This window comes from Apteryx rowi, unplaced genomic scaffold, assembly GCF_003343035.1.
Source record: "Apteryx rowi isolate R43461 unplaced genomic scaffold, aptRow1 scaffold_600, whole genome shotgun sequence".
Lineage (NCBI taxonomy): Eukaryota > Metazoa > Chordata > Aves > Apterygiformes > Apterygidae > Apteryx > Apteryx rowi.
Window position 1 is genome coordinate 161,151 of NW_020450873.1, and position 27,260 is coordinate 188,410.

Here is a 27,260-nt window from a genome sequence, read left to right on the forward strand (position 1 = left end):
TTTTGATGGAGGAAACAAAAATGTTTGAGGATGGATGAAAAGGGAAAAAAACCCACATGACTTCATATGGGTATTTTCTTATAAGTTCAAAGTTAGCTACTACAGTTCTCACTTCATACCTGCATACAGCCATAAAATCCCTGCTGAACTGAGACTTGGTCTCCAGAGACACCTCCCACAATGATGCTTTTCATTTTCAGTCCAGGCAGTTGATTTCCAATCTGCACAGTGCTCTGTTGAAGAGAAGGACAGTAGGTAAGGGACGTGATCATCCTCTGCAACACAGACAGCAACTTTCTGCAGTGATGGAGTCAAGCAGTAGCTGACAGCAGACTAAAGAAAAATGATCAAAGCAGTCAGGAGCTAGACATCTGAATGTCACCTTTTACAGACTTGTTCTGAAGGTATTTTTTTATTAGGCTTAATAAAATAATGGGACTTCATTAGGCACAAGTTATGATAGAACATGGCTCACAGCATAAGTATTTTTCCACAATTCTTTAATATACTTTCTCCTGAAAATATTTCTGTAGTGCTTAATGGCAAAATTATGATGCTGCCTCACCTGGTACATCCCGTAGTCCAAGGACATGACAGCCAGGTACTTGATGTCTTTACCATCCTTAGCACTCTTTAGCTCTATTAATAAATGATGCCATTCCCCGTCACTGACTCGCGATTGGGTCATCTTCAAACTAGCAACTTGGTTCAGGCCACTGTACACTTCAAACTGCACGTAGTTGTTCAGTATCTGTTGAAAAAAATATCATGTCTATTTTTTGCTGCATATTTGTTTAGGGGGCAAGATAACAGCGCTTCCTAAACAAATCCCAAAGGAAAAAATAAAAAATGAAACAATAGAAATAACTTCTATAACTTTGGACATTCTGTTTCTAACTTATCCCACCAAGGATAAAAAAAGGCAATAAAAAGACACATTTTTCTCATTTATAGCAATGCACACTCATACCTTTGTTTAAAAAAATCAGCTCACATCAAAACATCTGAATTTTAGAATGATCAAAAGTCAAATTCTGAAGAAATCATTTGTATATACTGATGCACGTTTTGCTGGGTGGACTAATCAGATATGTAGTTTGATATGTGGATCACACTGGTATGGGAGAGGGGGAGGGGAGAGAATTTCTTTTCTAAGCAAAAAAGGCCACATTTTTTACCTGAATGTTGATCTTGGATGCAGTTCCAGCATTAGCTTGCATTAACATGCCATTGACTTTCCGGGTCCTAAACATAAGCCCAATGTACCATGGCACAGAGATGGTTATATCGAGGTCACTCCAAATGATAATGCTTTCCCCACTGAACCGCTGAGGAGAAGGCATTACTGTAAATCAAAAGACAAGAGAGAAACACTTTATATCCTTTGAGGCAAAGGTTAAGAGGAGGAACAACACTGCATTGGAGGCATGATGCAAGGTAACTACTCCCTCTTCCACTGAGCTGTTTTTCATTTACTACAGGGTAAGATCTGGCCCAGGGGAGTTACTGGGAAGCAGCTGAAAATACTATAAATTCACAACCTCCCTTGGTTTGTAGTAGCTTGTCTCTGGGCCCACCTACACTCCAAGGCAACACTTCCACAGTGCTACTGTATTACCCAAATGAGAGATATTCCTAGAAAGCTAAATTCAGTATCTCTACTGATATAATTTTGATGATGAGTGAGTGGACAAAGCAGGAAGCATGAGGGTAATACTTGCTACAGACATTTTCAACATATCTTTGATTACCTGGTTCTAATTAACAGATTAAACAGAAGAAATGGATCTGAGCCTACAGGAAATATTAATTCATTTCCAATACTCCAGGGCCAGGTCATTCAGCTGTGTGAGCTACACAGTCTTTTCATAGGGAGAAAGCTCTTGTGGAATTACCCAAATCCTCTCCCTTAAACGTCTAGAGCTGAGTGCTGCAGCAGTGCCCTCATCTCTCATCTTGCCCAAAAACAGCTCCTACAGGAAGACGCTGATGACAGCCTTCAATGAAAAGCACTTTACTCATGCAAAGCATGGATACATCTGCCCTGCAGGCCGTTAAAGCAGCTATCCCAGGTAGCACAAGCAGATGGGCTATGGCACCATGGATTAGTTTATCCCACTGAGAGGAAGCATAAATCAGACCTTGGGAGCTCTGTGCTACTCGCAGCACCCAGCTGGCTCACACGCCTCCACCCCATCCTGGGGTGTATTCCCCGTCCTGGGAATAACCGCCACAGATCTGCACCCAGCGATACACCTTGTCATGCCCTAAGTCCGGCTGGATGGTGATAGGCTTGACAGCCTCCTTCCCCTTCCACCCCACAGTAAAATATCTGGTAGCTCTTCTGGATGTTTTGTAGAAGAGATCATGCAAATGTAAATGTATTATTTTAAAATGACAAGCTCTTAGAAAAAAGTAGAGTGACAACATTATTGCAGAACATGAAGTCAGGTTGATGTGAAATGGCATTTTTTGGAGAAAAAAAAGAAAACAAAACTGTGTTATGTCTGCTTTGCTGGTCTCTAAAAGGGAAAAGGGGGGTTGTGAAGGAGCACAGAGGGCAGGAGGACAGTGTTGTCCACAAGCCCTTTATCTCCCTATTTGCGAGAAGCAATTTAAAACGGTTTTGCCTCCCTACACAGATGCCTCTAGCTCAAAGCGTGAGTCCAGCGCTTGAGCTCCAGCTCTCTGGGCCGGCAGGCACAGCTCCTCACCCACACTGCGCCCCGTGGACGTAAAAGTCGGGCACGACTGCTTCTTCCTTCTGCTCTGGGCATGCAGAAAGCAGCCCTCTCCTCCCTCTTCTGCCCTGTCAAAAATGCCTCAGCTCCCAGCTGCTCTGCCAGTGGTTGCTAGATGGTTGCTAGACCGTTGCTGAGTGTTTCCAGTGTGCAGAGCTGAGAGGCTCCCGCCTGCTGGGGCTGGGAACGCGGGGTGCAGGGATGTCCACCCGCCTCCCGGAGGCCTGGCTGGGCACAGCTCCCCTCCCCTCCCCAAAGATGGGAACGATTTTTGCAGAAGGTACTCTGTAAATGCACAGCATAAAATAAGCACTTTTTCTGAAGAGCTGGCAATCAAAAAAAGTGGCCGCCTTAACCCGCCACAGCCATTGCTCTCCGAGAGACTGAAGCAGGTCCAGCACTGCTAAAGCAGAAATGCATCAGCCAATCACTCCTACACAAGAATGCAAATATTTTAGCTACAACTTTTTTAAAAATAGCTGCCTAATGATAGCTAATACTATTAGGTTCATTGGACATATCTCAGCACTCAGATAAACAGTCTGAATGTCAGGAGTACTGTGTGTCAATGATCCCTCCTGACTTTAACTTCAGGCTCCTGAAATCTTTGGTCACATTTCAGAAAAATTCCTTATTTTGGGGGGGCTTGTGATTTTTTTATTGGGGACATTTTGCACCACAAATATAATCAAAGAAACAAGTGGACTGCTGGCCACAAATCCTGAAAAAAAATTAATAAATTGAAACTTTAGCAAGAATAAATATTTACATAATAACAAAGAAAATGCTCAAGTCTCACTGCACTTAGGGTATGGGAGAACTCTGAAGCTGGGGGACAGTAATGCTGCGATTGCTGTGAACTGTATTGCTCTAACCAAAACTGAGTATCAAATGGTGCCTAAAAGACACTCCTGAAGTGATTTTTTAAATCCCCAAATTGATGCTTTGGCATTTAGTTTGGGATAAGAAAAAGATGAATAGAAAAGACGTCTGACTGAATTTTGAAATTCCTATTCTAAACTAAGAGAAAGACATAGGAAATAATATTTGTACATGACAACACTACTCCCCATTTACTCCAGTACAGTTCACATCAGAGTCAGGCCCTGGCATCCTCTCAGGAGACATCAGCATGGGCTTTGTACCAGCGAGGACAACAGAGAGGTGCTACACAACTCATGAAGAAAACACAAGAACTTCATCAACAAAGATATTTGACATGAGGCACGTGGAAGAATAAGATTTTCATACGAACTTGGAGAGCTCAAAATATTTGAGGAACTGCCACAGAAAGTAGGTACCTCGCTAGTGGCAGTAATGGTAGCTCTGGGCTTTGTGATAGGTGGGACACAGGAGGCCTCCACCATCCTTTCTCTCTCAACCTCCTACTGCAGACCATTATTTCCTAAACCAGAAACCTAACTGCATGCTCTGCCTGTATCCCTCTTTTCCTAAGCTGTTTCTAAAAAGGCAAGGTGAGAACAATTGCCGCCACCTACATCTTGCCCAGGCAGAGGTATACCATGCTGAAGTGGTTTGCATACCAGCCGTGGTGTGCGCACCATGGTTTGGAAACCTCAAGATTAGGACTGCCTTTCCAGGGTCCGCATCCTGCTGAGGGTAATCAAGAATGTCTGATGTGGGGTAGAAATATCAAAAGAACAAAATTATTGCTCATACTGCAAACTATTCCGGGCTAAGCATCATGGGGGGATAATGGAAATGAAGACATGCCACATTTGCATCTGAGCAAGTGAGGCCAGAATTTGGCCTTCCGAGTCTTGGAAAGCTACACAAGTTTAAGCAGGATGTCCTTCTGGGAAGCTTCCAGCACAATGTGACTACAAATGAGCAACCCACAACCAGATGTGGTGAAGCCACCTTACAGTGGGCACTGGGAGCTGCAGCAGCTCTGAACCCATGGATCCCCCAATGCAGACTCTTCCTCGCTTCCTCGGAAAGGAACTATGAGTCTTTCATTCCCTATAAAACACACCTGCTGCTTTTTCCTCATCCTTCAATAATGAGGTTTTACACATATATGCACATTGTATTCAATCAAAGAAAAACCCAATAAAATTGAAAGTGCTCTTACTCAGCAGAGACTGCCTTCTCACCAGGAAAGTGGTGATTAAAAATGCACATTCACCCCTGGTTTGAGTCAAAGCCCAATAAAGTCAGCGGGATTCTTTCCACTGTTTTAAAGGGGCTTAGGACCAGGCATTTTTACTATAAACAAATTACTAAATACTGCCAAGCTCTGTGGAACTACTTTGCTAACGCAAGTAAATCAGTAAAAGCTGTTACTATTAATCACAGTAAGTCAGATATCATATTTACTATATAGGTGATCTCACAATTACTTCGAATATACATATTATTTCAAATATATATGGACTTTTAGTCTTAGTTGTAATCTTCTATTATCTCTCCCCTAAGCATCAGAGTTTGGCATATATGTTAATGGTTATTAATGAAATGTGCACACGTGACTATGCATGAAGAGGTTTGTGCATCCTACCTTGCTCACAGTTTTTCCCTCCGTACCGTATGGGACACTCACAGATGTAAGTATTCCACTTATTCACACATGTGCCTCCATTCTGGCACCAGTTAGTTTCACAGTAGTTCCTCTGCGCTGCACAGCCTGGAAGTCAGGAAAATAGTTACGTGAAACCACTCGATACTTGTGTAGGTGGGCACAGCAGCTGCATCACACCATGGCATCCTAGACTATTGCATGGCTTTAACAAAAAAAAGGCTCTGAATGACTGTATCTGAGTTTCTGTCAAAGACAAGACACTTAATCATTATAGCTTTTCTTTTTTTAATACCCTTGAAGTAGGTGAAGCAAAAAGTGGATGGTAGAAGTTTCCATGAGCTCAACAAATGTCAAATTCATACAGAAAAATCTATCAAAGGCTATTAAATACAGTCACTAGGCTGTAAATCTTTGGGGACTAAGAGAAAATTTTGAGGAAATACCATTGCATGCTCGTCCTGTTTTCATACTCTTCCCTTGGCGCCCACAGCTGGCCACGGCAGGAGATAGCCATATGGACCAGTGTTGTGACTCAGAACCACTGTTCTCAAGTTAATCTCACATAACCAAGACACTACCCAGGGAAAGCCAATATGTACTGTCACACGAGTGTAACACTAGTATAAGCTGCGGTGTTAAAACATATAGAACACCCTTCCAAATGAGGGATAAAAATCTATCCTGAAAAAATGCTTCTTTTGTCATGCTTTTCCTGCTATCTATTTTCATAAAGTAAAACCTTGTGTTTAACTAATATTAGAGACAAAACTGTTAATAAAAAAGCCTCAAGACAAAAGAGAATTTGAAGTTAGCGTTGCAACTCCCTTCTTAATCCATGATCAATGGAATACATCTAAAAGAGCTGCAATTTAGGTATTACAGAAGGAAGGGACTTGCCATTCCTCCATTAAGTGCCAGTTTTATGATGATGAGAGCATTTTGTGCATCAGAGCTCATCACAGGCAGGGATCCAGGCACAGAAACCAGACTAGAAACTCCTACAGGCTGCTTCATGAAGCAAGTTTCAGATTCAAAAGACTGAAGAATTTGATTTAAAGGATAAACATAATTGATGAAAAGTCATTAAAATCATTTCCTTTTTCATAAACTAATCCCATCAGTTCTCAGAGCAAAGCGACATTTAACAGGTAATTTTTTAAAAAAAGAGGAAAAGCTCATTCTGGGGTAAATTCTCTGTGCAAATTCCTGGGTGAAATTCGCAGGAATGCAGAAGGTCTAAACAAGCCCTGAAGTGCCACTTTATGCTGTAAGGGTGCACCGTGCCGTGGGCCGTTGTGTGCGTCCTTGGCACAGGCGCTGATTACACCTTGCTCAAATGCGTGGGCAGCCGGCCCGGGTGCAGTCGTGCTGTGACGGGGCAGGAGCATGGTGTCTGGCAGCACCCTCTCCCCTGCTGCGTGGCCTGGAGCAAGCACATGGCACAAAGGGGACCAACGGGAGTTACTGGGGCCCTTGCAGATTCCTTGGTCCCCTGGTGTTTCTCATCGTCCCTTCTCCTTTGAAATCTTAAATCGTTATACACACTAATATATGGCAGAGTGCTTTTTCTTGTTGACTTTTGAAGACATAGCAACTCCTACCTGGCAGAGTGCCGTTGTTGGCTATGAAACTGGCCATGTCAATTGGCTTGCTGTCAACAGAAAGGTTCCTCATACAGCCTATAAACTGTCTGTTGTGCACAGGGAAATCTTCAGGCAAGTTTGGGACACCGCCGAGGAGCAGAGGGCCAGTCAGGTCCAAAGATCTAAAGAAACAAAGAAACGGTCACAATTTTGGGGTTATAGTTTTGTTTTGTTTTTTTTAACCTTGCTCTTTCCCAAAAGTACATTTGAGATGTTTAATTTACTGATATTGCCACACACCTCCTTACTACTAGATCTGCTTTTTCAGGGCTTGTAATCAAAGAACTTTCCAGTAAAACAACCAATCTCAGTGACATTACAAAAAAATCATAACCTGTAACTTAGGAGTTGTCATACACATATGGGAATCCAACGATCCATCTCTGACAGTGGTCACTATCAGAGGAAGAAAATGAAAATTATGAGACAATGTGCAGCTGTGGGACACTTCTGATTCCAGTTCCCAGGGGTTAGTTTATACTCTGCAGTATAAACTCTTCAACCAGAAGGGTTGAGATGCCATAGATTTTGATTTTGATACAGTGACCTCATTATTTTAAAATGTCCAACCCTTTTTTAATCTTCTGAAGAGCTTAGTCTTAATAACATTTGGTCAGTTTGAATTAGCCCTAATTTTTATGATGTTCCCCTTGCAATTTTAGAGCACTATGTGCATCTCAATGGCCTTTCTGTCATCAGTCATTATTTTATATCTTTACCATGTTGCTTGCAATCCATCTTCTCTGTAAACTAAGTAGTACTAAACTTTCAGCCTTTCCTCACAGGAAACTCTTTTTCCCTAGGTAGTGATTTTCACTGACCTTTTATGTACCTCCTTTATTTCTATGTCCTTTTAAGATAGGAGTATTAACTCAAAAGACAGCAGTAACAAGCTGTTCAGCCATCCCCGTAAAAGTCTATTTGTCCTTCTCTCTACATTTTCATACTAAGTAGATACTTTTTTGGAGCCAGCTACACTGATCTTCAGGTCTTTTTCTTGCATTTTACAAGTAATTTAGGCACATGTCTGTATAGGAGAAGATCAGTGCATTCCTCCCACTGTGCTAACTCTTGCAGTTGCCTCCACCAAATTTTGTCTACTAAATTAAAACTTGTCACTTTTTCTTGGTAAATTGTATCTCTTTTTCTAGCCTAATCTGCCTAGTGGTTAATCACATATTGTTGATTCTCCCCTGAAATAAGAGAATGAGTGGAAAATGCATACAGGAAATCCTTACTTTTTTGAGCCAGTCTGAGTCCCTTGGGCAGCACATGTGTAGTTGCCAATAAGACTCCCGAAGCGCACAGCCACCGCCGTGTCACAGTCATCCACGGTTACAACGGCCACCTTCTCCCCCGAAGGCCCGTGGGGAATTCCTAATCGTCCAATGTTGGGCTTCAAGAAATAAATGACACATCATATAATGCTATACACATACACTATTTGAATGCTGCTACAGACAGCTAAACAACATAGTTCTTCTTACCCCTGGAAGGGGACTAAAATAGGATGTGCAAACACAAAAGCATTAAGTTAAGTTGACCTAAGACAGGCTGGCAAGAAGAAACCAAATGGGTGACTCTAAAGGGTGTTCACACCCAATTCAGTACACAGCACGGCCAGAAGTGACTGATGGTTCCTTTCCACTGCTGAACCACTGCCGAACCACTTTGGCCTGAATCACTTCAAACACGAGTTTTCCTAGTTCTGCACAGTGAACTCTAATGAATTGTGCTCATCTTGCAACTCTTCATCTCAAGTGAGTGAACTTACTTGAATTTTAGCATTGCTTTTGTCCAAAGACAGGAAAACGTAAAACGATGTAATACCACAACCGAGGCTAGAGGCTTAAACCCAAGTTTTCCCTGAACAGGGTACTCTGTCCGAGCCCCCAGTGAGGACTGCAGGCTCCAGAAAAGGCTGCAACACAAGGTCCCCTGATGACTGGGAGGGAGCTGAGGCCAAGCCTGCGCACGCCTGTTGCGAGTGCCTCCTGGGTACGGGATGGGAGCATGGAAATGCGCTGCCTACAGCTCAGCCAGCTGAGACCCCAGCGTTTCCAGTCACGGGGTGAGAGAGATCAACGGCCTGGGGAGCCGGCAATCAGGAATAAAGGTTGGAGTCGAGCTCACTCGCTTGCTTGGCAGCCGTGATCCAGCACTGCGGACCAATAGGGTGGGTGGTGCATGGAGGGAAGCGTCTGTAGAGCCAGCAAGAAACGCTCAGGCTAGCCCTGATCTCTGATCCACTCAGAGGGTAGGAAACTCCTCCCCACTGACCCACAAACTGCCCTGGTGAATGTGGGCCACGAAACTGGAATTATCACACTGAACTCCATACTTCTGCCCTTACTGAAATTCTCCTAATTGCTCGTCTGTGAGGAGTCATTATCTCCACTTTTAACAACTAAAGAAAACTGGGGAAATTAAGCGATTCCAACAGTGACGAAAGCCCACAGAACTACCAGGGTTTGGACCCTAAACACCAAATCCTCGCGCCTTCACCCCAAACACGTCCTTCATTGCTGCACGGCTCCATTAACTCCCTTAAGAGAGTTTCGTGCAATTTACCCACGCGTGACTGGCCGCTGACCGCACCTGCTGCACCAAAGCTGCAGATTGCAACGGAACATTGTTTTTCATGCTCAGTGTTTGCAGAGAGCTATAGAGTCCTAATCCACTACCCACATGGGATCTCCGTGAACTTTATTTGTAAAGGAGAAGTGATGAGCTAAACCCCTCTCGCTTTGCTGCCGTTCCACTGAGGGCACGGGGATGCCTCCCAGGAGCGACGGGACTGGGCTCTGACCCAGACACGCAGCATAATTTGGAAGCCAAGAGATGCTTTTATGATTCATCGATCAACAATAGTTGTAGCCATACGAAGACGGAAGACGACTGGGCATCACACCGAAGTTTGCTGTACGCTCACTTTGAAATGCGGATTGCTCAACTGCAAACTGAAATTCGTATTTGTACAGCAAACAAGGAAGCAGTGTGGGATAAAAGCCTATTCTCACTGCTTCAGTTGTACACACAGAAATATGCAAAAATGCTTAAAGTCAGTTTCATCATCTGCACAGAGATACAGATTTATTTATATAGGTAATTATCCCAATGTATAAAAAACAATTTTAAAAGATGTTTCCTGGTGTCAGTTCCAGTTGGAAAGTACTTTCCATTTCCTCTACCAAAAACTAATGTGATCACATACTTTGGCAGTTACGCAATACAAGGTTTTGACCTCTGCTAAGTGATATTAATGAAGATTTTATTTTTCCTATACTCCCTCGACTTTATAACTGCCTAGCTTGGAAAAGGCAGGAAACATACATAATTGCAATGCTGAAAATGGTGTCATATGCAATGCTGAAAATGTTAGTAAGCAGCTTTTCAAAGTCCATAGAAAATTAACCAGCCAAGAGGCAGACCTTCCCTTCCAAAACTAAAATGTTTATATTCTGGGTGCTACTTCTATTCATTTGGAGGAATGATTTGATTAATGTTTATGTTCCCTCGCTTCATTGAAATAATCTATTTACTGCATGGGAAGGGTGACAAAGGACGGGTATTTATCCTCTTAGCAGGGGGTATCTGCCCTGTGTTAGTCAAGACTGCAACCTGATGAGACTCATCAGTTTGCAGCTGCTCCTTCACAGTCAAATAACTGCAGCAGCAAAAGCTTCTGCCCCCTCCACCCCCTTCTATTTAACACAGAAATTGCAAAGTTTTTCTCTAGATGTTGACTGGCCATTGCAACCCAGACCTCTGGCACCTCTTTAGCTCAGGTGACCAGTTAGGATCATAAGCGGATAAAGAAGAAATGGGATATTCATGTGAATGAAAATATAACTATACTCAGTTCAAACTATACTCAGTACAAATGTGGTGATTTTCTGATAGTATCAGCAGGCCCATTTTATGTAACAGGCTTTTTCCCAAAATGGAAGGATATGTTGCTGGGAAAGGACAGGGAGATTCTCTGAGTTCATGTGACAAGGACCTTTTTTTTTCTCTTATATGTGGCAAGTACTACACCACTCATCTTCTCAGCACCTAGCTTAGGGAATATTTTATAACTGAAGTAATCTGAACAAAAATAAAAGACTGGAATGGAGGGAGCTTAAGTTAGGAGTTCCTTCAGAACTGAATCATGAAACTGATTTATTTAATATTTTAATTAATATTAAATACCATTTGCTGGTAAAACGGAGAGTATTTAGAGTATCATGCATCAAAAAAAAAAAAAAAAAAAAAGAATCACTTAGATATGTGTGTCCCAGAAAAAGAATTAATCATATGTCATGAAACTTGGGGTCCAGTGACAAAAACTTCTGTTGCAGGTCATCAGCTATACATGACGAAAAAGAAGAAAGAATTAACTGGATTAATTGGCTACAAGAAAATTATGGACCATGGTGTGACTGAAGTGTAAGAAAGGCAATACAACAATACAACAGTGGGTTTTTGGGAAGATGGGTATGAGCGAATTTTTATGAATTAAATAGGATATTGGCATTTGAAGTATTGTGGATGATTTTGATTTCACTTATTAAAGATGAATTCAAATTACAAGAGATGCACAGAACTGCAGCCAGGGCAATACCTGGCTTACCTAAGCTTACAAGCTTACCTTATCAAACACACAAAAAGGACTTGGTATGTTTAGCTTATCAAAGTAAAGGCTGAGGAAGAGTTTGCAAATAAGAGTTTATTATTGCAGTGGACACCTTAGTACCAGAACAAATGAGTATAAAATGCTTGTGAGTAATGTAGGCTAGAAATCACCAGGTGATGCCCACCCACCAGAGGGGTCATCTTTGACAAAGCAGCAGAGGCAAAAACTGTACAAAAGAACTTCATCAGTTTGTGATAGGGATTATAGGAGCTGGTGTTAGCAGAGGACTGGCCTTGATGACCCTGTCCTATGTTCCTAAGAAAATAAAATAACAATAAGTGGTACTTGGAAAACACACATGAAAGTAAATTGCCAACGCTAAATGAAAACAGAAACCTTTACACTTCAGGCATGATCTTGGCTTCTGCGGAATACCACTGGAGCAGGACTGATCCCTAACAGAAGGAACAGCTAATACACAGCAGCATTAATTCACACCATTACTTTCTGGAAATATGTTCAAGGAGTTAGAGCCAGACTTTCAGCTGGGTACTTAGCAGTGCTTTCTGCCTGTCAGACTCATCTCCCGACACACCATGCTACCTGAAAGCCAAGTTTCATTAGCTGTGACAGTTCTGCATTCACAAGTAAAAGTTCAATGTGGTGTATAGGAATTTACCAGCAGGACCCCCATTAATGGCAGTGCAAGTCATGTAACTGAGCTCCTGCTCATGGAGCTGAAAATTTACCTTGCACTGCCTAACCCTAAAGACTGCCTTTTTACTTAGTGCCTGTCCAGAAAAAGGTTGGGATTCAAACTTCAAAGACCACATGCTGTAAAAGTGAGTAATAAGAAGAGTTACAAACAGTACAAGAAAGAGAGCTTGGTCTCCCTTAAACAAACTAGGAATAAAATGGATTCATTCTGGACTCAAAAAAAAATTGGGTCTTGCAGAGTATTGCCACCATCATATAATACTTTCTTCAAACATTTTCTTTATCCTATATCCAAGTAGGTTGTACTGACATTTATGTTTGCTTGCTATAGTTGACTACAGATTCGCTTGGAGAAGAGAAAGAATGTGACTCATGAACTGTATGTGAAATGTATATGAAACTATGTGAAAGCAGAAGCCAGGCATTTCTTGTTCCCTTTGCAAATTGACACATCCTGTTTTGTGGGGCATAGCACTCCTCTTTCGCCTACCTTTCTCCCCATCTCTAAAATGAGATGAACCATATTTATGTTCCTCAAATAATGGCAATTAGTACATGCAATTGTACAGAATGCCACAAAACTTGACTTTGTCTCTCCAAGCTTTCATGAAGGAGATTAGTGGTTCTGTTTTACGGTGGACAATCTCAAATTTTGTGTCTAACCCATGGCATTCCCCATTGCACAGACAGAGGCACAGGCAGATTAAAGGTGATTACAGGAATGACAGTCTCCCAGGATGTCTTTTGAAAACTGCATCTTTCTTCCAGACCAGAGCAAAGTTAACAGTGAGATGTCCCACACTCATCTAGTGTCCTCGGTTGTGACCTGGAAAAACTATCTTTTCAAACTGCAAAGGTGAATTTACCTTCTTTTGGCTGCTGACATGGTCACAGGCCACCTATCATGATTTTCTCTGGTTGCAGTTGACAGTGGAGTGAAAGAACGGCACCTCAAAGGTGCTTCCCTACAAATGCCAAATCTGATTCTAGTGAAATCCAAGTATGGAGCAATGAATTGTTTTGATTTCTCCCCACAATTTCAACAGAAACAAACACGTGTATATTCTCACAGGTGCCTATAAAATGCTAAGAAGTTCATCTGTTAACATCCATTTTATAAATGGAGACCAGACAGAGGAGAGAAGGTCATCAAAACACATCTGTTTATAGTTTGCAATCTACTGTGCAAATCTACTGTTTGCAGACCTACTGTTCCCATTCCACTTAAAACATTAGACACAGATATTCTGAGGCATCTCAGCTTCATTTGGATCCTCTGTTTTCTTACAGCAAACATTTAAACTGCTGGTGCCCACACAGTTAGCTATTAAAGATACAGATGGTCTAATGATGCATCATGAATGGAAAAGACATACAGATTGGCGGATAATGAAAGCTCTCTCTTATATACTTAATGATCATATTTTTGCTTTATAAAAAATACTTTTTTCAAAAGTCATGATGCAAACCTGATGGACAGGCAAAGTACATTAAGCAAATAATCCAATGTTTGGTAGGCTTAATTTGAATTAAACCAGGCTAGATACTGTACATTAAGGACAGTATTACAAAGTGCAAATGTTTGTTTAGTCAATCAGCCACAGTGATGAGATCTGGATCTCTGGATGTCGCCCTTTTTACTTAATCCACAAGTTCATGTGGCTTTTCCAAAGGTCCCACAAACATCTCCTCTGCCAGGAACACCTTTTACCAAATTCCAAGTTCAATTTTCTTATAAAAATGGCCATTTGATTTTTCCCAAAGATCAAAAGAGAGTGTGTTTTATTTCATGAATATTAAAATATAAAATATGCTCTACTCCCCAACCAGAAGTGCTGCTATGACTATTCCAGGCTGTTTTAGGCGCCTCTTTGTGTCTTTTGAAGCAGCTGACAATATGGGAGATGACGTAGCAGCGAACTGTAAATATGGCTAATAGTTTGAGAACATAAAATGGGAACCTTTGAAAATGAGACACAACAGATCCAGTTATGTTTGGCATGAGGAGACCTGTTTTATTCAGGGGACAGATAATGTTGCATACTATAAACATAGTCTTTGCTTAGCTCACCACACACATAAAAAAAATCTATTTTAGAAAGTTGGTCTTTCATCAAAATGCTTTGTGTGTCCTGGATTAATATGCACAGCTTGGCTTGTTTGTCTTCATAATAAGTGCAAATCTGTAAAAAGAAAAGCCATCCTGAAGCCAGCGCCAGCCTTTTTCAACGTTTCCAACAGTTTGCTTACCGGACAATAAGTTACCCTTCTGTTTTTGTTAATCAGTAGCTAATGATTTATTGACTGTTTCGCGTGGTTAAAGGTTAAAAAGAATCTGTTTCCCAGTTATTTTTAAAACAAAACAGCATTCTCCTGCACTCATTGGCTCAGCCCCCACCTCCCCAAAGTCGGGGGCAGCCAGTGCAAAATGCAGCATGTTCGAATCCTCCAGGCCTCGCTGCTTCCTAACGCTTGCAGCTCCGGCACAAGGCAGGGAAAACGGAGCGAGGGGTGGTGTGTCCCGCCGGGGTGTGGGGTGTCGCGGGGTGTCGCGGGGCACCTCCTGCGCGCCCGGGCTCCCTCCGCTCGTTAGGCAGCCCGCCAGCCTCCCGCGCCTCCTTCGTTAACCTGCTGCCTCGGCGCAACTATCTAACATGCAGAAAGGGAAGAAAGCCTCTGATTCCCAGGCAACACTTCACTGCTTCAGTGGTCAAAAAAGCTCATTAACTCCCAGCCGGGGCTGCCCGCTCGTTGGACCCAGCAGCCAGAGTCCAAGCCCGGCAAGGGAAATAAATAAATAAGCAGGAAACAACAAGGGTGGCTGGGAGAAAGCGTGGCGTTTGCAATTCAGGGGGAAGAAATTAGTAAATGCCAGAGAAGCTTAATGCCATGATATGAATTTGTAGACAGTTTTGATCAACCGGGAAACTGGAAATTGGGTCAGATTAAGACAAACCATTATGGTTAATTTCTGCTTTGTAAAATTTCCCCCTACAGATTTCCAGAGCACCTTTAAAATAATACAGTGTGAAGAACGGAGAATCCTTCACACGCTCCCACCGGATACCTCCTGATTAGTCAGCAGGGGAAGGCAGGACAAATATTTCACATAAAATCCTCAGTCCTTTGATGTAGGTACCCCCTTTATTCCCTGAATATGCTAATGACATTTCTTTATACAAACTTGGCTGGAGCTGCAGAGAAACATGAGAGCCTGTAACATTGAAAAGGAAAACAAAAAGCTTCCCATCACTGAGTCAAAAATGCAAATCCAGAGAAGCCATCAGACCAGTTCCTTTTCCTAGACAAACCCACTGAAACGCTGATAGTCTCGGGTTCATCAGCCAGAAGCCAGGTTGGGCCAGGACATTGAGCAAGTTCTACTAGACTGATTTGCTATCTCCTTCACAGCTGCATCCAGAGGCTGAACTTTGATATTCAAAGCAGGAGGCTTTCGACAGTTAGGTGACAGGGCGGCGCAGATGGCACTGCCCTCGGAGGTGCTGCACTCCTGTCACCAGGCCACGACGTCGCGAGAGATGCGATGCCTCGTGGCCAGCCTGCGGAAAGCCACGAGCGCACATGAACAGCACCCAAAGTGCACCTTCCTTCCACGCTGACCAACCAGGTATCTTCACAACTATCATGCAGCTCTTGCAAAGGCCATATGCTTGGATTTGACTAATACTGGCAAAGCCAGCCGCAGTATTGACAGGAAGAACAGGATTTTCTTGCCTGCAATGGCAATTTTATTCTCAAATTTGTACTACCAGGTGCCTCTCTGCTCTTTGCTGATGAGTCAGCAACACAGTCAGAAGCAGCCGTTTTTGCTGCGAGACCATGCCCACTCCTCTCGGACAACATCCAGCTTTCCGGGTCCGAGACACCAAGCACCACACTTGCTTTGCTCCTGCAAATTACCTTGTCTGCCTTCTCCAGCTCCTTCCCTCCCCGCTGTACCGCCTCCATGGCAGGGCCTCCTGCTGCCTGCCCCTCTCCTGCTCTCCAGCCCTGCTCTTACGCCCTTGTCCTGCCTCCCTTCCCTCCTCCTCCTCCTCCTCCTTTGTGCACTCTCTTCTCATAGTTCAGCAATACCTTCTCCGTTCACCTTTTGTCCCTAGGTACCTGCCAAAAATACCACTCCCAAATACTTTCAGCCTTCTATAAATAGCGTATGTTTTACAGCTTAATTTTGCATCCAAGGCTTGAACATTATTGCTGTCAGAGTCCAAGTAATACCCAGAAATGTGTACAATGTGACACACTTCTTCACACCAAGCGGCTCGCTCCCTTTGGACTAGTCCCATTTTCTTCTCTGGTGGCACCTTGGCAAGTGAACTGCTGCCCAGTGTGACTGAAGGGGAGACAACGGGGCCTTTAAAAGCCAGGGAAACCTCCCTTCCTCTGCTCCGTGGGCTGCTCCTCTGGCTGTGGCTGGGTCTTTGCTTGGGTCCCCCCTGTCACACAAATATTCCTGCATGATCAGGTGCAGCTGCGGTAGCTGCAAAGTGCTGCTTCCCCTCACTCTACAGACAGATGCAAAATACCTGAAAAGCTCTCTGTGAATCAGTGAGTTACTGTAGATTTACTGTGTGATTAAACTGAGATAACAGCGCACTTCAAAGTACTTGCACCAAATTCCTGAGGAGCCATTTCAATGACTCTGCTAGAAACAGTGTGCCACACTCAATCAGTGTTTCACCCCGTCTAAAATAGAATAGAGGGGGGAAATACTCTTTTGCAACCAAGAAAAGGACAAGGGTATTTTTTGGAAAAAGAACATACCTGCTTTGAAACAAAAGAACACAAAAAATAGTGATAGTCAGATGTGAGAAATGGTTGTCATTATAGGTGTAGCTCTGTAACAACAGGGACCCAAATCTGTAGCTACGCAGACATGTCTTGTGTTTATAAGAACAAATGTTCACCTGCCATTAATGTGGGGAAAAGACCAGCATCAGGAATCACAGCAAGAAAGTAATGCAATGCCATAGCCTCAGTGAAACCAGAACTGAGCATGTGTCACTAACTGCCAGTGCCACTTCATGGCACTTGTTACCTATCGCCCCATGTTCTCCATCGACTCAAACAACGCTGCCTTTGCAGGCCACTGCATCACCCTACATGGGGCACAACCTTGAAGCACACTCTTCAAGGCTGTACTATGATAAAATGACCATTCAGACTCTGTCAATTCTATTGTAGCTCCCTCGAATCTTTTTTGCCTTCAAAGACAGAGGAGCTGAAAAACACCATTTTGGGAACTGTCATGATGCTCCACTAAACCTCAGGGGAATTTTGCAGTGTGGAGGTGTTAAACAGCTGGAGTTAACCCAGGCTCAGGGGGTATCACCTTGTGCCAGCTCCCCTGAGAGCTGGGGCAGGGGCCATCTGCAGACCAGAAAACCCAAAGCTGCAAGCTGCTACAGCCCACAAGCCTTGAAGTGCCAATAGTGTAAGAGAGAAGCATAGGCACACAAGTTAAGTATTTAAATTCTGGCCCATTTGCTGAAGTGACAACAGTGAGTGCTGAGCACCTTTTACAAGGATGAGGTTTCCAGCCCTCTCTGAGGAGAAGAGTAGGAGTTTGGCTTGGTTTCAACTTCAAACCGTGGTCCATAACATCATTTGCTAAGTGAAAACCTGGGGATTATTTCTGAAAGGTTGTTGTTCTCATTTGCATATGAAATGAACACCATAACATCAATTATTTTCAGGTGTTGTTTGCAAATTCTGCAGCAGTAATACCGCAAAAAGCACACAGAGGAGAGAAAGATATTAAACCATTCTGCACTTGCTTGGCCAACTTCTTCCCTAGCAGTGTAACAAATTTCCTAAAGCTGTTAAAGATAGCTGAGCAATTCAGGGCTTTGGAGCAGGATACACTTTGCATTTCAATGACCTCTAAATGACTTTCACTGCTTTACACTTTCATTTCCTGAGACACAGATTTAGAGGCGAGTTATTTGTTATTCTGTGTCAAGCCAATGGAATGTCACTCTACAGCCAGATCCTGATTTCCTTTCTCAGATATCAATCACTTTTCACTTACCCCTTACCAGAAAAAAAAAACCAACCAGCCAACCTACTAATTGAAATCTGCATGAATAAATATTGGTGAAATTGCAGGAAACTGTTTTAAAGACCAGGTTTGTACGTGCCTGTTCTGCAAGGAAAGACCAGCTGCCTCCATTGCACCCATTAAATCCTGCAGGGCTCTATAACCATGTCAGAGCAGGACCAGAACAAAAAGGCAAATACTAGCCAGCCTGCCCTTTGAAGATTTTCAGATGTTAGGAGCGTAGGGATGGTTGTCACAGGTCAGACCAAAGGCCCACCAAGGCAGCAACAGAGGCATGTGTAGTGTGAAAGGACAAGGCAGACATACAGCAGTACGTCTCCTGCCCTCCTCACTCCCGGCCTTCCCTCCTGTTATGGTGCGGGTTGGAGTTCTGTATGAGTTTTTACAAGATCCTTCTTGCTGCCCATTATGGCTGAAAGGGACTGATATTATCACTTAATCAGCCTTTCGCCTTATATAATCACAAGACATCAACCCGGGTGAGTGCTGTCTCAAGAACATGGCCTCCTGCTGAGCCAAAACTCTCCTTTAGGAAAGGAAATATAGACTTGGTTTAAAGACTTCAAAGAATGGTGAAACTACCATAACCTTGGGCAAATTATCCTGCTGATTATATACCTTTACTGTTAATAACGTTGCATACTATTTCTAAACAGAATCTGTCAAGCTTCAGTTTCCATATATCAAATCCATGATCTTATCCAGACTAGGAATTTCATTGATGATCTTCAGGATTTGAGTGGAAGAGCATGAAGTGGGCCTCACTAAGGACTGGAATCTCTGAATCTTGGGCTGGAACACCAGGAAATGACTCATAAACCAAACTATTTTTGCACAGATTGCCTTTTATGATGGCAATTTAAAAATTTAGTTTTGAGCATGTAGGAAATGACATGTTTTGCATTCAGACACAAGGAACATTTTATGTGTTTGACTAGAACAACATTTTGAACTTTAAATGTAAAATCCTGGCATGCATTCAGCAATGGAAAATCTAATTTCTTTTCCTTCCTTTAGATGCTTGTAATTTTAATTGCTACATTTTTTAAAAGGGCCATGCCCACTACCACCACAAAATACACAGTACAGATAAACAATACCAAATGCACAGATATAACTTCCTCTAATTCAAAGGTCATACACATATACTGTAGGTGTGCCTCAAGCACTAGTTACCATCATGCTTTGTAAGTACATGAGTCTGTCCACCAAAAACCACAATACTCTGCTGATACAGTAACTTTGTTCTTTTAAGAAAGTTATCAAGAGCTATCATAACCTTATCTGGTGAACAATATTGTTAACTGAGTAAAAACTTGACCTCTTCAGTTGGAGGGTAAATTAAATATGCATGCCCCTCAGGACAGGTATAAATATTTTGGTCACGATTAGCAAAGAAAGTGACTTTTTAACTGCATCACTTGAATTGCTTTTCTTCTTCGTGTTACTGAAGAGCTCCCTGCAACTTTCCCTGTGAAAAGGAGGCCCCACAGACGGGTTCTTTTCAGAACTAAAATTAAAGATTTGACTGCAGTCACACTCTATGTTTTTGGTGTCTTGTAAATTTTTCCATGTTCAAGCTATGGCAAAATTTTCGATCTCATGAAAATTCTGTAGAAGAAAAGGTATCCAGTACAAACTGATGATCTTGCAAAGAATATGGTCAGTGCTCAGCTGGAAGTTAGTATTGCCCACTGCCTGCCTGCTTGCTGTGTCACCACTGACCGAAACAACCATTCAATTGTTAAATACTAAATATTTGCAATGGTGTGAATGATAAGGGAGTGATAAAATTAGAAATACAGCCAAATCATAAGTAAGAATATCTGATTTGTTTTGGTGCTGTAGGAAGCACTACATTTTAACATGTTTTCTGCCTTGCACACCTGAGAGAGCTTTTAAAAGCTGTATTGGCATTTCTTAAGAGATATTATGAATTTAAGTTTGGAAATGTGGATTCACAAAAGCAGGGATTTTTTTATATTTTTTATTGGAAAAATAAGCCACAGAGAAGTCTATTTTTCTTAAATGAATGATATTTTCAGTGCTGCTCCCCCCCCCCCCAATACATGGCTTAACATTGCAATTAATGTCCTGCATGTTTAAAGGACCAATTCTTCACCACACAATGCCAAGAAATGCTGGAGCAGGTCTGTGTTGATTACAGACGCTGTAAACACAGCAAGTCTGAATGTGATCTCATTCTCAGCCAATAAAATTCAAACCGTAGTGGGGCCCGCATCTGATCAACAGCAGCATTATCACAATCTTCAACAACTGCATTGTTTGTTTAGAAAATCCCTCTCAATCCTTTAATAAATTAGTTTGGAAGCCACCAGGGGATTAATTTCAGGAATTCTCCCTCAGACTGCAATTATGTCTGTTCAGATGTCACGAGCGATAGACATTTATGTAAGCCATATCAAATCTTTATTACATTTTCGATGACTTGACTTCTATTAGGTTTTGTCTTTTCCCACAGAGTTCTAAAAATTAACATTCGAAAGAGTTACTCAGAAACGAAATCCCTCCCCAGTACGGGAGGTGTTCCCAGGTACAGACTGCATTATCTACTACCTGAAACTGTAATTGTCAATCACTTTTTCCGACTGTTCAGACTGAGAAGTAAGTGATACTGGACAGCATACTGGATACTTTCAGGGCAAAATCTTTCACCTTGGGTCCAATGACTAAAAGTTATGCCTAGCTGGTGGCAGCTATGTGGCTTTTGTCCAAGGAGCCAGTAATCTCTATTCAGCTGCAGGCAAGTGCCTGCATCATAAATCACCAGCACCGCTGGCAGCCTTGTTGGCAAGCTCAGCAAGGAAACCAGGGGCTGAGCAGATCCAGGGAGCAAACAAGTCTTTCACACCGAAACGGGAACCTCGCGCTCGAAGGACGAGGGTAGCACTGGGGTGGCATGGGGAAGCCCATAACGAACCTCTGTGCAATGCTCCTGTTTGCCTGTCAGTCCTGGGGGAACAGAGCACTTCAGACCCAGCCCTACTAGTAAGAATTAATCTCTCTTTACAGGAGAGCAAGCAGTAACCAACCTCATCAATGTCTTTTCATGCAGTTGTCACAATCTGAGTTTCACTCAAATGCTATTTGATATCTGCCTTTGTTTTTCTTCCAAAGGCAGCAGGGGAACAGCAAGGGGTGAGACTGATTATGAGTCCTAAATAAAGAATAATTATATTTCCATAACAGGTGAATTTGCTATCATCAGAGAGGGTCTGTGTTTTCAGGAGGAAATGATATAATCTATCAGCCAGCTCCACAGGCACCCAGCACCGGGGCATGTGTGCTGTAGTCAACAGGGCTTGCACTTGTCTCTGCAGCAGGCTGCCAGAGATTGCTATATTTTATTCCACCGTATGCAAAACAAAGTGCTACATTAATCTCTCTGATGCAGATTAGCATGGCTTTCAGTGTCTGCAATTGCCTATGCTGCTTGCCCTATTACAATGTGTTCAAATTAAGGGGAAGATCCTATCTGCCTGTGCTGGGGAATGCAAGTGGCGCTGAGCTTTCAGGTGCCCAAGAGTGCACCTGCACAGAGGCCAGTAGTACTTGAATTTTAGAGCACGGCTGTGACACACCCCCAGTGACTGGTGGCTGGATGAAACTGGGATCTAGCCAAATCTAGTGCCTGGGAACAGAGGCGGACCTGAGTTTTTAAGAGGGAACCTTTGCATATGCTTCCTCGAGTCCTTTGACAGTACCCTGTTTCTGGCTGTTGCTATGTAGTTGCACAACATATGGTCCAAGAGCCAAAATAGAGGCTTTACAAAGACAAAAGCAGTGATGAACATTAGAGATTTGCTATAAAGATAATCCTAAAGATAATCCTGCTAATGAGATGCAGTCAAAACATTTGTAACAGTATAAGAAAATGCAGGGGTTGTTCAAGACAGAAACCAAGAGCTTATGCTTGCCACACCGTCAACGCAGGTAACACATGAAGACACTCCACATCAGCAAGGCATGCTCCAGCAAGGCTCACCACATCTCTAAGGTAAACCCATGCCATCCCTTTGCTGCAGTGTGCAGCTGCCCCCTACACTTCTGCTGCTAGGCCTTGCTGGTTACTGTGTCCTCACCACTCCCAGCACCTTCTCAGCTGCAGTCCAAGGTTTTTGCTTCTCCCCTCACGTTTCCCTTGGGAGTTCATCAGACTTTCTGGTCAAGTCCGTATATTTATACATCCTCTTCCTTTTGCTAGACCAGAAACCTGCCATAGGACAGGACATCTGGGATGCATCTGTGTAGGAGAGCCTTTTAAGCAGCTGGCTTGATTTTTCTGCTCCATTTAGAAAACAGGAAAAGACACTCCCATTATATCTCCAAGGCAGCCAGGTAAAGGCTGACTATTTTATCTCAAGGCTGTTGCTCCCGTCCGCTATGGAAAATCTTTACCCTGAAGATGCTAAACACCAGGGGTCTTGTAAAGTGCTTCTTATTTATTACATAGACATGATAAAAATTGCACATGGAGGTGAAGAGCGTGCAGGGAGTGAAGGTAGGTAGACTGCAACAGATCTGCAGATGCTTTTAATTTTCTTTTAACGGTAATGACATTGAAAGATGTTATCTCCCAATAGGTAAACCCTTAATTTATGCCTCTTTAGACATCTCTGAATAATGGGCAAATAAATGACTGCTGTGGAATGGCCAAGTCTAGCAAGCAGGGAGAGAAGCTGGGGCTGCCATAAAACACAAAAGGCCTTCAGGGAATTGTGCTGATGAGAAGCTCCTTGAATCCTTCTACAAGACCACAGTAAAATGCATGTCAAAATAAAAAACCTGGGGCAAATGGTAGAGCATCTCAAGATGTACTTTTCTTCCTGCAGCAGTTATGGCCTCTGATACGTTCTAGACTACACCAAAATAAGTTGTTCCTCTGCTTTTTTCTTTTCTTAGGATGCTATTATCTACAGGATTCTGGATTGCTTCCTTGAACAGTGAAGTGCTAGAGGCAATGGCAGGGAGAGCGGACTGCTTTGTAGGCAACCAGAACCGTTGGTGCCCAGTCGGGTCCTCCATTCCCAACCGCCTGCAAGTTTGTTTGGTCTGTTTGGCACTGTCTTTTACAACGAATCTCCATTGAAGGCTTTGATTTTTCCACCCTGCTTGAGCCCATTTTGAATTCTCCTTGGGGACTGATGCAAGCTAAGGCTGACCAAGACAGTGGTGATGGACATGGCTGTCAAGGTATGCAGAAACAGAGGGCAGTGGTGAGCCGCACAAGCCAATAGTTTCCTCAAGACAGTAGACACCATGGTTGTTGTAGCCTGTTCTCTGTGCTCGGGCAAAGGAGAAAGCAGGATTTCACCAGGAAATGGTGGTGTTGGGGGAAACAGTGATGGCACAGACCTGCTCCTTGGTGTTGAGGATAAGGGGAAATGGTGGCTTACCCACATGCAGCTGCTGGCCCCAGCCCCACAGAGCTCCCTTACAACACTGCTTCTCCTGACCGATATGTAATTTCCTGACTAGCAAGAGGAACTAAGCAAATTAAGCTCTTAGCTAGCTTGGGGATGCTTTTTTCTTCCTGCCTTTTCCTTCCTGACCCTGTCCCTTCTTTCACTTCATCCCTGGACTCTCAAGCAAGTACTGCAGGGATCTGAGCCACTTCATCCCAAGACTATTGGGGCTGGCAGCAGTCCCAACACATCATCCTCAACATCTTCCACTCTCAATTGCCCCCAGTTTTGCTCTGGAGCCTTGAGGCCATGAGGCACAGACCAGTTCTGTACAGCACCTCTGGAGAGAGGTCAGTCAAACTGTGTGAGCAAATGGGGCTCGCTGAGCTTTCCCCAGATACTGAGTTGGGTTTCTTTGCCCAGAGGTATGCCACCTTCCAGCCAGTTCACAGTTGGGCACTATGAACAATATGGATAGTTTGTGGAGGCAGACTCAAAATCATCACCATATCGCAGCTATATATCCAGAGTTAAATAACCATCTGGGATCAGCTTCAGCTGAGGAACTTGCATGCTAGGGCAAATGCTCCCCTCCCTGCCCACTCACAATCTGGCTGATCAAGAACAACAGGAGAGCTGCAACACGTACCTGAGGTATGGAAAATCAATTATAGCATGGGTCTTGGCACTGAAATGGGGGTATTTTGGCACACGGAAAGAGCTGTTAGTGTGTAGGTGAGGGATAGACACAAGCTCTCCAGGAAGGAAAGGTTCTGGCAAATGCTAGCACTCAAGTGGGCTGAGAGTTAAATCTCTACAGCACTAGTTCAGACTTCAGTGATAGTCAAGCTCCAGCTTGCCCCAGATGAAGGCCAGTGAGCTCAAGAGAAACCATCACTTACCACAGGCAGGAGATTTTTGAAAGCATAGGTGAGTCTGATTTAGAGCAAGTCATGTATTGCATTTTGAATTCGCAATGCACTGAAGATCAGCCCTAAGCAGCAATCATTTCTTTTAAGTTTAATTGAAGAATTTGCCTGTTTAGTTTGGAGTCTGTCTTCAAGCTAAACACAGATCTGAGCTCTGCCTAATGGGAACAGGGACTGAAAGCAGTAGGTCCCCTGCTAATTGTAACTGCTGTGAAAGGATGCAGGAGCTGTACAGAAAATGTCTTTCACATGGGCTACCCCCAAGAGAGTCAAGCAACTGAAATAAGAACAAAATACATTTTTAGCAGCCTAAAGAAATGACATGAAAGAGTAAAAGAATAGCAACTTACTATCTACTGTCAAATATCACAAGAACCCTTAGCCCAGTTCTGGAAAAAGTGTAATGTTTGTCTTACATATCTCCTTGTTAGGAGCCTTGAGGCTCGAGTGACCAATACAGCCCAGATGATTTCTGAAGCACCCGTTGTTTTTGCACCTCTTGACCTGTGGGAAGAGGATCTCATGCACACACAGTGCTTAATCTTACAATCGTTACTTTTGTGAGTCATTCTGTGAGTCATTTAAGGATTTGTTCATCCCAACCTCCAGTGAATTACTGTAATATAGATCAGACATTCATATCATGTTTCTCTCTGCTCTTTACAGGTTTTCAGTCCTTCTAGGTAAAATTACCCTCCCTTAAACAGATACAGAAAAAGGTTCTGTCTGTAGAACAGTAACATCCTCAAGCAACTTTGATGTCATATATGTATAAGTAACATATGAGGTACACAGTATATAAATATACATGTACATGCCCTCTATAATTAAAGGAACATGTCCATACGTAAAAGACTTTTATCTTATGCCAAATGATGAATTCTACCCTGCGGTAATGAGTCAGGTAAAACATTAACATAAACTTGATGATATATCTTAAATTCTGAACAAAATTGCATCTCTACCAGAAGTTTGGGAGAGTGAAGTTTTCACTTAAGAAAAACCATGACCCATTACCAGGCTCTCTAAAATGTCCCACACCAAACACTGCCTGCAAACATATATGATCCTGTATATGCAATGAATGCCAGATATTTTATGTGATATTATTGGTACTGACCATTGTGACCATCAAACAGCCTGGTGGTTTTGGTCTCATTCCAAACAGATAAATATTAGCATGACTAAATCTGTTCACTGTCACCAAGGCTGGCAGGCTCAGCAGAGCCGAAGGACTGAATGAGGACCAAACCCCTGCCACAGGCTGACCATGCTCTCATCATGGGGAAAGGAAGCACAGTAGCAGGGCGAAGAGGGCAGCTTACATCGCTGCTACCTCTCACTCCAGCTCCTCTGTGAATCAGCAGCAGGCTGCTACTTCTACTTTACATCAATGTTGTATTTGCCAGGCTGAAATTCTCCTCCTTCTCTCAGCTTTCCTTCCAAAAAACCCCACCCCAAAATGTGTCTTATAAATATATATACCTCTTCAGAAAGCAGGTCATGTAGGTCACCTTTAATTTAATACCTCTCATTGATTTTAATGGTTGCGGGATCAGGATCCCAGAAGACAACATTTTTTAGCTAACAGAAGCAGTGAACAGCTTTCCTCCCTGCCTTCCCCCAGCTGCCAGCAAACATCTGTAACTGCAAGAAACTCTGCTAACAGGTAAACCGATACCTTGCTACTGTGTAGCTGACAAGGCTTTTAATATATAACTGAAACTAGAGAATGGCCATAAAACATTCCTAGTTCACTTTTGCTCTCTTATAGCTGCTAGTTCTTTCCCCTTGGTGTTCTCCCTTCAAAAAACTCAATACAGAGCCAACACTGCCTTGCTAAGACATCTATTTGCTTCCCTTAGGCACCTCTCCTGAAACCAAGTGTGCCAACTGTTACCAGGGGAGGAAGCATCCATTTTCATCGGTACACGTTCAACGAAACAACATTGCTTCCTTTCCTCTTCTGATAGAGCCTGCTTCGTTACGGCAGTGTTTCACAGTGCCTGTACATGACAGCACTTGTAAGAAAGCACCAAGTACTTTATCCAGTAGAGAACTGCTTTGCTGCTCCTCTGCAAACGTCATGGTGAGTGGCTGGTGTTGGAAGAGGAATTGCAGTGTGCATGGCTTAGGGGACAGAGGAGCCGACAAATATCACAGTGATATTTGAGCACAGCTCATCTCTCGTACCTGCACAGGGTTAGGTGAAGGGATGCCAACTCCGTCTGCAGCGTCCCCCTGCCGCTGGAGGGGAACACACTTGATAGACACTGGCACCCCGTCCCAAATCACAAGCCGATATGACGGATCACGGGGAAGCCTGGGTGGCGCCAGGTAAGACTGTCGCAGATCACAGAGCCGGCTCAGCACATGGAGGCAACCATGCTGTTCAGAGCTGCGCCCGCACGAGCGCGACAAGGAAAGCTGGCTGGGAACTGACCTCCTGCTAATGATTTTAAATGCTTCTTCCTAAGGACAGCTAATCTGATGAGGAGTTAATTATAAAACAACATTCCTTGACAACAGCTAAAGATACTTGTAATATCACCCAGTGCATCA

General features: G+C 43.2%; 1 protein-coding gene across 1 annotated transcript in view; it reads right to left on the minus strand.

Annotated features, from left to right (window-relative positions):
• CELSR1 (cadherin EGF LAG seven-pass G-type receptor 1) overlaps positions 1-27,260 on the minus strand; it is a 180,561-nt gene that overhangs the window by 42,507 nt on the left and 110,794 nt on the right. The window contains exons 6-11 of the mRNA XM_026083448.1: positions 8,165-8,322; positions 6,885-7,048; positions 5,263-5,388; positions 1,179-1,345; positions 566-751; positions 120-233 (exon numbers count right to left, since the gene is read on the minus strand). Of these exons, the coding sequence (XP_025939233.1) occupies positions 120-233; positions 566-751; positions 1,179-1,345; positions 5,263-5,388; positions 6,885-7,048; positions 8,165-8,322 (915 nt within the window). The remainder of the gene's footprint in view (positions 1-119; positions 234-565; positions 752-1,178; positions 1,346-5,262; positions 5,389-6,884; positions 7,049-8,164; positions 8,323-27,260) is intronic.